Source organism: Salvelinus sp. IW2-2015, unplaced genomic scaffold (assembly GCF_002910315.2).
Source record: "Salvelinus sp. IW2-2015 unplaced genomic scaffold, ASM291031v2 Un_scaffold1811, whole genome shotgun sequence".
In the NCBI taxonomy this organism is placed as follows: Eukaryota; Metazoa; Chordata; class Actinopteri; order Salmoniformes; family Salmonidae; genus Salvelinus; species Salvelinus sp. IW2-2015.
In genome coordinates, this window is record NW_019943184.1 from 203655 (window position 1) to 215916 (window position 12262).

General features: G+C 47.8%; 1 protein-coding gene across 1 annotated transcript in view; it reads right to left on the reverse strand.

Moving 5' to 3' along the window:
* The window catches only part of LOC112072061 (protein salvador homolog 1-like), a 25262-nt gene extending 14415 nt beyond the window's left edge, over window positions 1-10847 (reverse strand). Inside the window, 3 exon segments of the mRNA XM_070439631.1 lie at window positions 7877-8362; window positions 10059-10154; window positions 10608-10847. Of these exon segments, the coding sequence (XP_070295732.1) occupies window positions 7877-8362; window positions 10059-10154; window positions 10608-10644 (619 nt within the window). The 5' untranslated portion in view covers window positions 10645-10847.
* Between the last annotated feature and the right edge of the window lie 1415 nt (window positions 10848-12262).

Below are 12262 nucleotides of genomic sequence, written 5' to 3' on the forward strand. Positions count from 1 at the left end.
ACAGCGTGTGGAGTATCCTGTACCCTCCCAGTCTACCTGGAGCACAGGGGTGGAGTAGTCTCTGTCTCTCAGCTACCTAGGAGCACAGGGGTGGAGGTATCTCTGTCTCTACAGTCTACCTAGGAGCACAGGGGTGGAGTATCTCTGTCTCTACAGCCTACCTAGAGGCACAGGGGTGGAGTATCGTCTCTACAGCCTACCTAGGAGCACAGGGTGGAGTATTGTCTCTACAGCCTACCTAGGAGCACAGGGGTGGAGTATTCTGTCTCTACAGCCTACCTAGGGGCAAGGGGTGGAGATCTGTTCTCTACAGCCTAACCTAGGAGCAAACACGGGGTGGAGTATCTTCTGTTCTCTACAAGCCTACCTAGGAGCACAGGGTGGATCTCTGTCTCTTACAGCTACCTAGGAGCACAGGGGTGGAGTATCTCTGTCTCTACAAGCCTACTAGGGCACAGGGGTGGAAGTGACTCTGCTGTCTCTACAGCCTACCTAGGAGCACAGGGTGGAGTATTCTCTGTCTCTACAGCTCACTAGGGCACAGGGGTGGAGTTTACGTCTACAGCCTACCTATGCGAGGCACAGGGGTGGAGTATCTCTGTCTCTACAGGCCTACCTAGGAGCACAGGGGTGGAGTATCTCTGTCTCTACAGCCTACCTAGGAGCACAGAGGGGTGAGTTCTCTGTCTCTACAGCCTACCTAGGACAAGGGGTGGAGTATTGCCTGCTGTCTGTCTCTTACAGCCTACCTAGGAGCACAGGGGTGGAGTATTGCTACTGTCTCTACAGCCTACCTAGGAGCACAGGGTGGAAGTATCTGTCTCTACAGCAGCGCCTACCTAGGAGCACAGGGGTGGAGTATCTATGTCTCTACACGCCTATCCCTAGGGAGCACAGGGTGGAGTATCTCTGTCTCTACAGTCTACCTAGGAGCACAGGGGTGGAGTATCTCTGTCTCTACAGTCTACCCTAGGAGCACAGGGGTGGAGTATCTCTGTCTCACAGCCTACCTAGGAGACAGGGGTGGAGTATCTCTACAGCCTACCTAGCACAGGGGTGGAGTAGTCTGTCTGTCTCTACAGCCTACCTAGGAGCACAGGGGTGGAGTATCTGTCTCTACAGCCTACATAGGAACACAGGGGTGGAGTATCTGTCTCTACAGCTACCTAGAGCACAGGGGTGGAGTATCTGTCCTACAGCCTACCTAGGAGAGCACAGGGGTGGAGTATCGTCTCTATGTCTAGCCTACCTAGGAGCACAGGGTGGAGTATTCTTCTTGTCTCTACAGCCTACCTAGGAGGCACAGGGGTGGAGTATTCTGTCTGTCTCTACAGCTCATACCTAGTGAGCACAGGGGTGGAGTATTCTGTCTGTCTCTAGCAGCCTACCTAGGAGCACAGGGGTGAAGTAGCTTCTGTCTTACAGCCTACCTAGGAGCACAGGGTGGAGTATGTCTGTCTGTCTCTACAGCTACCTAGGAGCGCACGAGTCGGGTAGGCAGTTGTCTGTCTCTACAGCAGCACTACCTAGGCACAGGGGTGGAGTATCTCTTCTCTACAGCCTACCTAGGAGCACAGGGGTGGAGTATCGTCTCGTCTCTCTACAGAACCTACCTAGGAGCACAGGGGTGGAGTATCTCTGTCTCTACAGAACCTACCTAGGAGCACAGGGGATGGAGATGTCTGTGTCTCTACAGCCTACCTAGGAGCACAGGGGTGGAGTACTCTGCCGTCTCTACAGGCCTACTAGCGAGCCAGGGCTGGAGTATCCTCGTCTCTACAGACTACCTAGGGCACAGGGGGGAGTATCTCTGTTTCTACAGTCTACCTAGGAGCACAGGGGGAGTATCTCTGTCTCTACAGCCTACCTAGGAGCACAGGGTGGAGTAATCTCTGTCTCTACAGCTCTACCTAGGAGCACAGGAGGGGTGGAGTATAGTCTCTGTCTCTACAGCCTACCTAGAGAGCACAGGGGTGGAGTATCACTCGTCTCTACAGTCTCCTACCTACGAGCACAGGGTGGAGTATCTCTTTGACATCTACAGTTTTTCAACCTACCTAGGAGGCCACAGGGGTGACAGTATACGTCATTCTCTACAGCTACCTAGGAGCACAGGGTGGAGTATCTCTGTCTCTACAGCCTACTAGAGCACAGGGGTGAGTATTCCTGTCTCTACAAGCCCTAACCTATAGAGGAGCACAGGGGTGAGTATCTTGTCTCTACAGCCTACCTAGGAGCACAGGGGTGAGTATCTCTGTCTCTTACAGCCTACCCTAGGAGCACAGGGGTGGAGTATCTCTGCCTCTACAGGTCTACCTAGGAGCACAGGGTGGAGTATCTCTGTCTCTACAGCCTACCTAGGAGCACAGGGGTGGAGTATGTCTGTCTGTCTTCTAGCAGCCTACCTAGGAGCACAGGGTGAGTAGTTCTGTCTCTACAGCCTACCTAGGACACAGGGTGGAGTTCTCTGTCTCTACAGCCTGACCTACGGAGGGCACAGGGGTGGAGTTACTCTTTGTCTCTACAGCCTACCCTAGCGGCACAGGGGTGGAGATCTCTGTCTCTCTACAGCCTACCTAGGGGCACAGGGGTGAGTATCTCGCTCTACTACTCAGGACCGTGACAGGAGTCAGCCAGGGTGGAGTATCTTCTGGCGTGTCGTCTCTACAGGCCTACCTGAGGGAGCACAGGGTGGAGAGATCTCTGTCTCTACAGTCTACCTAGGAGGCAAGGTGGAGTATCTGTCTCTACAGCCTACCTTAGGAGCACAGGGGTGGAGTATCTGCTGTCCTCTACAGCCTACCTAGGAGCAAAACAGGGGTGGCAGCCTATCTCTTACCAGGACCTACCTAGGGAGCACAGGGTGACTATCATCGATGTCTTACAGGCTACCTAGGGAGCACAGGGTGGAGTATCTCTACTAGTCTACCTAGAGCACAGGCTGGCAGAAGATATCTCTGTCATCTACGAAGCACCGTAGAGCACAGGGGATAGGAAGTATCCTGTCGCTACAGCATGCTAGGACCTAGAGAGAACCAAGGAGGGTTGGAGTATGCTCTGTCTCACAGCCTACCTAGGAGCCAGGCGGTGGAAGTTAATCTCTGTCTCTACAGTTTTCCCTACCTAGGGCATCAAAGGAGTTGCGGAAGTTATCTCTGTCTCTACAGAACTAAACTCTTAGGAGCCACCTAAGGGCGACAGTATCTCTGTCTCTACAGCCTACCTAGAGCACAGGGGTGGGAGTAATCTCGTCTCCTCTACAGCCACCTAGGAGCATATGGGTGAGGAGTAATCTCTGTCTCTACAGCTCCTACATCCTAGGCAGCACAGGGGTGGGAGCTTATCTCTTGTTCTCTACAGCGCTACCTAGGATTCCAACAGGGGCTGAGTATCTACGTGCTCATCTAACAGCCCTACCTAGGAGCACAGGGCTGGAAGTAATGCTCTGTCTCTTACAGCCTACCTAGGAGCAACACCAGGTGGAGTATCTCTGTTCTACAGCCTACCTAGGAAGCACAGGGTGGAGTAATCTCTGTCTCTACAGCCTCCTAGGAGCACAGGGGTGGAGTATCTCTGTCTCTACAGCCTACCTAGGAGCACAGGGGTGGAGTATCTCTTCATCTGACAGCCTACCTAGGAGCACAGGGGTGGGTATCTCGTCTTACAGGCCTACCTAGTGAGCACAGGTGTTGAGTATCTTCTGTCCTACTACAGCCTACCTAGGAGCACAGGGTGGAGTATCCTCTGTCTCTACAGTCTACCTAGGGCACAGTGGCAGGTTCTCTGTCTCTAAGCCTTACCAGGAGCACAGGGGTGGAAGTATTCTCTCTGTCTCTAGGCAGCTCATAGCCTTAGCGGGCACAGGGGTGTGCAGAATATACATCTATGCTCTATCAATGCGCACTCTCCTCACCTAGGGAGCAACAGGGGTGGAGTATCTCTGTCTCTACAGCCTACCTAGGGAGCACAGGGGTGTTAGTATCCTCTGTGTACCTCTACAGCCTACCTAGGAGCACAGGGGTGAGTATCTCTGTCTCTACAGTCTACCTAGGAGCACAGGGGTGGAGTATCCTGTCTCTATCAGTCTACCTAGGAAGCACAGGGGTGGATATCTCTGTCCTTACAGTCTACCTAGGAGCACAGGGTGGGAGTATCGTGTCTCTACAGCCTACCTAGGAGCACAGGGTGTCTATACTGAGCCCCCTTGTTGAGGTGTCCACGTAGTAGCGGTCCAAACTCAGCCGACTCCACCTTCTCCCAGCCAGGGGCAGGACCCTCCCTCTCCAGGGCGTGGACCAGTGGGTGGTGTTGGTGTTGTGGTCGATGTAGTACTTCCTGCCTCTAATGGTCCAGTCTACCGTCCAACCACAGGGCAGGGAGAGGTCTTCACAGCTCAGACTGGACAGGTTCCCCAGAGACTTGGCCTGCATTCGACCATACCTGAGGAGGAGTCCATACCTTAAACCTTCAGAGGATGGCTGGCTGGTCAAACAAATGGGCCGTGAGCCCAAACGGCACCCTATTCCCTATGTAGTGCACTACTTTTACAAGAGCCCGATGGGGGAATAGGGTGCCACTTGGGACATACCCTTAAAAAACCCTACAACCTAAACTGCCTGTAGTAAAAACCTGCTGCCAGCCCTCGGTACCGTCCTGTAGTAAACCTGCTCCAGGCCTCGGTACCGTCCTGTAGTAAACCACCATGCTGCCAGGCCCTGGTACCGTCCTGTAGTAAAACCTGCTGCCAGGCCCTAGTGTGTACACGTCCTGTAGTAAAACCTGCTGCCAGGCCCTGGTACGGCTATAGCCAACTTACTCATTGCCTGCCACCGCATACCTTGCCTGTGCTGCTGTCAGCCTCTCATCTAGGTTGTTCTGCATGTCTGTTCTAGTCTATTCTTTACTATTATATACACTATGCCTCTATGAGGAAGAGTAAGGCAGCATCCATAGGAGGAGGACATATGTACTCTGGACAGATACATTTATAGGAGGAGGATCATGTCTCTGGGGACAGCATCCATTTATACAGGAGGAATCGTGTCCTCTGGGGACAGCATCCATTTATAGAGGAGGAATCTCGTCCTCTGAGGGGACAGAGTCCATTTATAGAGGAGGAATCGTGTCCTCTGGGGACAGCATCCATTATAGGAGGAGGAATCGTTGTCCTCTGGGGACAGCATCCATTTATAGAGGAAAATCGTGTCTCTGGGGACAGCATCCATTTATACAGGAGGAATCGTGTCCTCTGGGGACAGCATCCATTTATAGGAGAGGATCATGTCCTCTGGACACATCCATTTATAGAGAGGAATCATGTCCTCTGGGACAGCATCATTTATACAGGAGGAATCGTGTCCTCTGGGGACAGCATCCATTTATACAGGAGGAATCATGTCTCTGGGGACATCACTCCATTTATAGAGGAGGAATCATGTCCTCTGGGACAGCATCCATTTATAAGAGAGAATCGTGTCCTCTGGGACAGCATCCATTTATATACAGGAGGAATCAGTTCCTCTGGGGACAGCATCCATTTATACAGGAGGAATCATGTCCTCTGGGACAAGCATCCATTATTACAGAGGAATCATGTCCTCTGGGAGGACATCCATTTATACAGGAGGAATCGTGTCCTCTGGGGACATCATCCTTTCAGAGGAGAATCGTCTCTGGGGACAGCATCCATTTATAAGGAGGAATCTGCCTCTGGGGACAGCATCCATTTATAGAGGAGGATCGTGTCCTCTGGGACAGCACCATTTTATGAGGAGGAGATCGTGTCCTCTGGGGACACATCCATTTATAGAGGAGGAATCATGTTCCTCTGGGGACAGCATCCATTTATACAGGAGGAATCGTGTCCTCTGGGGACAGCATCCATTTATACAGGAGGAAATACGTGTCCTCTGGGGACAGCATCCATTTATACAGGAGGAATCGTGTCCTCTTGGGGACAGCATCCATTTATACAGGAGGGAATCAGTCCTCTGGGGACAGCCATTCCCATTTTAACAGAGAATCGTTCCCTCTAGCGACAGCAGCCATTTATAGAGGAGGAATCGTGTCCTCTGGGGACCGCATCCATTTATAAGAGAGAATCCTGTCCTCTGGGGACAGCATCCATTTATAGAGAAAGGAATCGTGTTCCTCTGGGGACAGCATCCTTCCCCAAACTGTTGCAAGCACAGAATCATCTAGAATGTCATTTTATGCTGTAGCGTTAATATTTCCCTTCACTGGAACTAAAGGGACTAGCCCAAACCATGCAAAACAGCCCCAGACCATTATTCCTCCACCAAACTTTACAGTTGGCATTACGCATTAGGGCAAGTAGCGTTCTCCTGGCATCCGCCAAACCCAGATGCATCCGTCTGACTGCCAGATGGTGAAGCGTGATTCATCACTCCAGAGAACGTGTTTCCACTCCTTCAGAGTCCAATGGCGGCGAGCTTTACACCACTCCAGCCGACGCTTGGCATTGCGCATGGTGATCTTAGGCTTGTGTGCGGCTGCTCGGCCATGGAAACCCATTTCATGAAGCTCCCAACGAACAGTTMTTGTGCTGACGTTGCTTCCAGAAGCAGTTTGGAACTCGATTGTGAGTGTTAAAACTGAGCACAGACGATTTTCACGCGCTTCAGCACGCAGCGGTCTCGTTCTGTGAGCATGTGTGACCTACCACTTTGAGGCTGAGTCATTACTCCTAGATGTTTCCACTTCACAATAACAGCACTTACAGTTRACTAGGGCAGCTCTAGCAGGGCCAGGGCAGCTCTAGCAGGAATGGGTCCATTATTCTCTACACTGAAAACACCACCAACGTCCCTCCTGATGCACCAGTGGGAATTTACATCAAGACTCACATTCTAGAGTCTATTGAAGTAACGTGTGTATRAATGTCATGTGTTTAACACAGAGAAGACAAGTAATAGGCAACAGATKACTTGAGGCAGTCCCACTCCCATCTGCAAATAACTAGTTTGTAGTGAGACTGTTTTTGAAGATACAAATCGTGAAGTGTATTGAACCGACACCACCCCTTTCGCTTAAGGCTCTATCCAAACTAAAAACAAGGATTTGCTTCGTTGAGCAGCCGGAAACACAGTAGCAACAAACACTTCTTTTAACAACGGTTCCTAAGATGTGTTTTAACTGGTTACACTATAGCTCCGTAGCCAACGCATTCATTCTCACACGGAGGAGCGGCAGTCCAGGAATGACGCCGTGGATATGTAGCCTAGTCACCACATCCAATAAGCAAGGGTACCTCCCTACTGGCACCATTTTACCTATAAAGCCCCAACTCTACCTACATGTACATATTACCTCGACTAACCTGTACCCCTACCTACATGTACATATTACCTCGACTAACTGGTGCCCCCGCACATTGACTCTGAACCTGTACCCCCTGGTATATAGCCTCCACATCGACTCTGTACCAGTACCCCCTGGTATATAGCCTCCACATCGACTCTGTACCAGTACCCCCTGGTATATAGCCTCGCTGTTATTATTCTACTGCTGCTCTTTAATAACTTGTTACTTTTATTTCTTATTCGTACTGCATTGTTGGTTAAGGGCTCATAAGCATTTCACATTTGGTGCATGTGACTAATAAAATTTGTTAGGCCACTACTTTTGACCAAGGCTCATAGTGCACAAGTGTAGAGCCCTACCAGCACCACCTTCATAGCATTATAACATTCTAAAGACAATTCCAAGCCTTTGTCATCATTTTGTCTTGACTAAACTACCATGCTATCTAATTACCGAGTCCTTATAAGACATTTCGTCAATATTAAATGAGTTCAACTGATTTGACTATTATGACTACGGATATTGACTTGAGTAAGACATTTTTATGTTTTACCTGCTGCCGGTCTGTTGGGGGCCGGGGGAGTGTGTTGTGGTGGTGGTAGGCTTTGATGTTCATAGTATCCATTGTCCTCATGTAAGTGGTCAGGGGCTCTGGGGTTCTGATGTGGCTGAGGCAGTCTCTGCTGCTGCTGGCTGTCGTAGTAAGGCTCYGGAGTCARGGGGTAGTAGAGCCCAGCATCCGCATTCTCAGCCATGGCGCTCACGTCTGTGAGGAAGGACTGTGAGGAGCCTCCGTACTCCTGGGTTATATCCCCAAGGCTTCCAGGTAGGTACGGAGGGGCTGACATCCGGTGGCGTCCCCGCAGAGCCGCCTCGTGGGGTGGCCTCCGYACAGGGGAACGTAGGAAGCTCTTGTTGCCGGCCAACACAGGCTCAGGTCCMACGGGATGGGATGAAGGTCCTGGGCCAGGCTCTGGCAGAGGGACCTCGGTGCGTCTGGGGATAGTGGGTCCATGTCGGATGAATGAGGGCATGAGCTCTGAAACAGAACCAACATGTGTATGTCAAGACAAAGGATGCTACTAAATATCGTCCAAAAGATGGCTGACTGGGTATTCTACAATATATTGTAATTACTTCGCCACCATGGCCCATTTATTGCCTTACCTCCCTTTCTTACCTCATTTGCACACACTGTATATAGATTTTCTTCAACTGTATCATTGAATGTCTGTTTTCTTTATTCCATGTGTAACTGTTGTTGAATGTGTCGAACTGCTTTGCTTTATTCTTGGCCAGGTCGCAGTTGTAAATGACAACTTGTTCTCAACTGGCCTACCTGGTTAAATAAATAAAAATAAAACTGACCAATACACCAAATCTGATTAAAAAAATATTGCAACCTTCCAGGAATATGTTCATGTTCTCTACACTGAAAATAACACCGAATCAGACTACATCTATTCTACAGGTCATAATAACTTAGCTAGGTAGTTAGCATGTAGCACAACAAACCATATTTTGACATTTAGATGGCTAGCTAACTACCTGTGGTCCATGCGTATGCTATGGACATTTAGCGCATACAGAAACAAAAAGGTTAGTCARCACTCCAGCAACATCTTTACATTGGTGGGTAACGAAAGTAAATTGAAGGCTGTCACATAACAAAATCAGGGGGGAATCCACAATGGATGGATGGATGTAGAGATACAGGACTTTGAGAAGGCTCAATAGACGCATGTAACGCTATGGACCAGAACTAGCTACATATCTCAACTTTGGCTAACGCTAGCAAGCTAGATGCTAGTCAGCCATGCAGAAGCCACAATAACTATTAGATAGTAGAATACCGTTTAACCAAATGTGTTATGCTTGGGTATCATCATATGACCTAAAAACGTGTGAATTGTTTAAAAAAAAGTGTTTTTACTAAGAGACATTGCTAGCACTAGCCGGCTACCACCCGGTTACTCAACCCTGCACCTCTATACTATGTAACGTTACATGGACATGTAATCACTGGTCACTTTAATAATATTTACATACTGCTTTACTCATCTCATATGTATATACTGTATTCTATTCTACTGTATTTTAGTCTATGCCATGCCGACATTGCTCGTCCTAATGTTTATATATTTCTTAATTCCATTATTTTACTTTTAGATGTGTGTATTGTTGTTGTGAATTGTGAGATACTTCTGCACTGCTGGAGATAGGAACACAGTCATTTCGCTGGTGAGTATAATTTGTGGAACTTTCCAACAGGAATCAGTTCCAAAAACTTCGTAAATAACACGGTTGCCAWCAAACAACGCATACAAAATGGTATAGCGGCAGAATACGATACCGGGTAGGGAGWGGGCTAATTAAKTACGTTTCYCACTCGCCATGTTTATTCCGAAAAAATGTCTGTCCTCACTCTGGTAGCCTATGGACAAACATTAAGAATAAACTACGTGATGAGTTGATGCCTATTCGGCAGTTATTTAGTTAATGTTAGGTGAATTGATCATGCTACKTTTTATGCGKTGTTTGTTGGCAAMCTTGTCCTTTACGAAGTTTTTGGMAGATTCCTGTTGAAATGTTMCACAAATTATACCCACCCGCATTACGCTCCACCCGCATTACACTACACCCGCAATGACATCTGCTAAATATGTGTATGTGACCAATACAATTTGGCTAGATAACCAACTATATAGCGAATTTAGCTAACTTAGCCAACTTACTTTTCAGGAGTGGTGATGTCTCCTTCTTCACATATTTCCCACGTACCTCGGCTGGTTTCGACGCTTCGTCTTTACTTTTCTTTCTTGAAAGCATAACTCAAACAAAGGAGACATCAATGCAATGTGAGAAACTCGTACAAAGTTCCCCAAAACTACCAGAGTCCCTTCCAATCTRCAGCGTGTACATTTTCGCTAGTTAGCGCTGGCTACGGAGTTGATTAGTTAGCTTCACACTTGTTATTTTTCTGGTAATTTAGACAAAAACCAAAACGATTGCTTGTATCAACTAACGTTAGCCAGTTACGCTATAGTAAACTGTTTTCGCCGAGTTAAAAATCACAGATTTTTTTCTCCAAGGCACTTGAAGTCAGCTGTTTTTCTATTCAGTGCGTTTATCCAGCACCCAGCCCATGTCATCACATCACCAAMACTGCTCAACGCCTCTACAAGTCATTCTAGCCAGCCCGCGGAGGGTTGTGGGATAGGAATGGTGAAGGGTAGATTATCACATTTTGAACAAAGATTTGTATAAATATATACACTACTTACTAATAACTTCGTCCCCTTGTTCTGTGATATGAAGCATTTCCAAATTAACCAGTGGTCCAAAGCAGCCCAACTACCCCCTTCTCAAAAGTCAGTTTTAAAAAGATTTCCCTGCTGAAAATAAACCTAAAAATATCCAACCATATGAGACTGGGCTGTCATTTAAAGCTGGGACAAACAGTCACAAGGTCAAGACCCATTGGATTAGCATGGGACGGTTGATGTGTTGTTTTCTTCTGCTTCCTATCATTGCTGAGGGATGTGTCAACTGATACTCTATTCCTTTTATACTGCACAACTTTTGACCAGGACTTATAGGGTGCCATTTTGGACACAYRTTGAGATGCATTGAACATACACTGAGATGCATTGAACATGAGAAAGTCACAAGGAATCCATACAGCTTTGATTCTTAGTGTGTAACCTGAGTGAGAATTGTGCTCTTGGTAACTAAAGGTTATAATATAAACACAGGGTGATTCTGAAATGGCACCCTATTCCCTATATAGTGCACTATTGGCACCCTATTCCCTATATAGTGCACTATTGGCACCCTATTCCCTATATAGTGCACTACTGGCACCCTATTCCCTATATAGTGCTCTACTGGCACCCTATTCCCTATATAGTGCTCTACTGGCACCCTATTCCCTATATAGTGCTCTACTGGCACCCTATTCCCTATTTTGTGACGACCCTCCCACTYTGTCTGCCGTATTCTTTCTCTTTGCTCTTGTTTTCCTTATTAGGATGTCGGTGGGCGGAGCTGTGAGGGTCTTCAGCGACATGGGACACACCTGGTCCCGGGTGTGTCCCAGGATAAATACACCACTTCCCCATTCATGGAGGAGACTCTCCATGCAGACACACTGATAGAGTTTGTTTGTTTGTTTGTTTGTTTGTTTGTTTGTGTTTTGGCTTGGCTTGTTTGCGTTGGCACCTTTCAACACCCCTCATTATCACATTTATGCACGCGACCACTCACTTACACTACTGATTACTGACTATACACACCATTGTTAATTGTATTTAGTTTACTTCAGTTAATAAATATATTTTGTTATTCCTTATCTCCACGTTGTCTCCACTATATAGTGCACTACTGGCACCCTATTCCCTATATAGTGCACTACTGGCACCCTATTCCCTATATAGTGCACTACTTGCACCCTATTCCCTATTTAGTGCAGTACTGGGACCCTATTCCCTATATAGTGCTTGATGAGAACGGCTCATAGAAGCAAGGGTCTATCGCCTGTTTCCGTAGTGTGAGGCAGCATGACGTACAAGTACACCCCCTGGACATGACGCTAGTCCATCGCAGGGCCTTGCCCACAATCTACTGTCCCTCTGTACAAGAACAATACAACATCAACCAAACACTGAATATGAAAAGGAGATCCACTCAAACCAAATACCTTCCCTTTATTCACAAAATGCCTTTATTTCCTGTAAAAAACAATCTCAGTCATTCCCTCTTTAGTAGTAGTGTTTATAACATCACTTTGTGGTCCAATAGCAGCTGTTGTTGGAGCCACATTCCTCTTCACAAAAATGTCAGGACTTCAATAGGAACTTGGGATGTTTTCAATATGGACAACGGCAGTAGGGAATACAATAGTCTCTGGGACAACGGCAGTAGGGAATACAATAGTCTC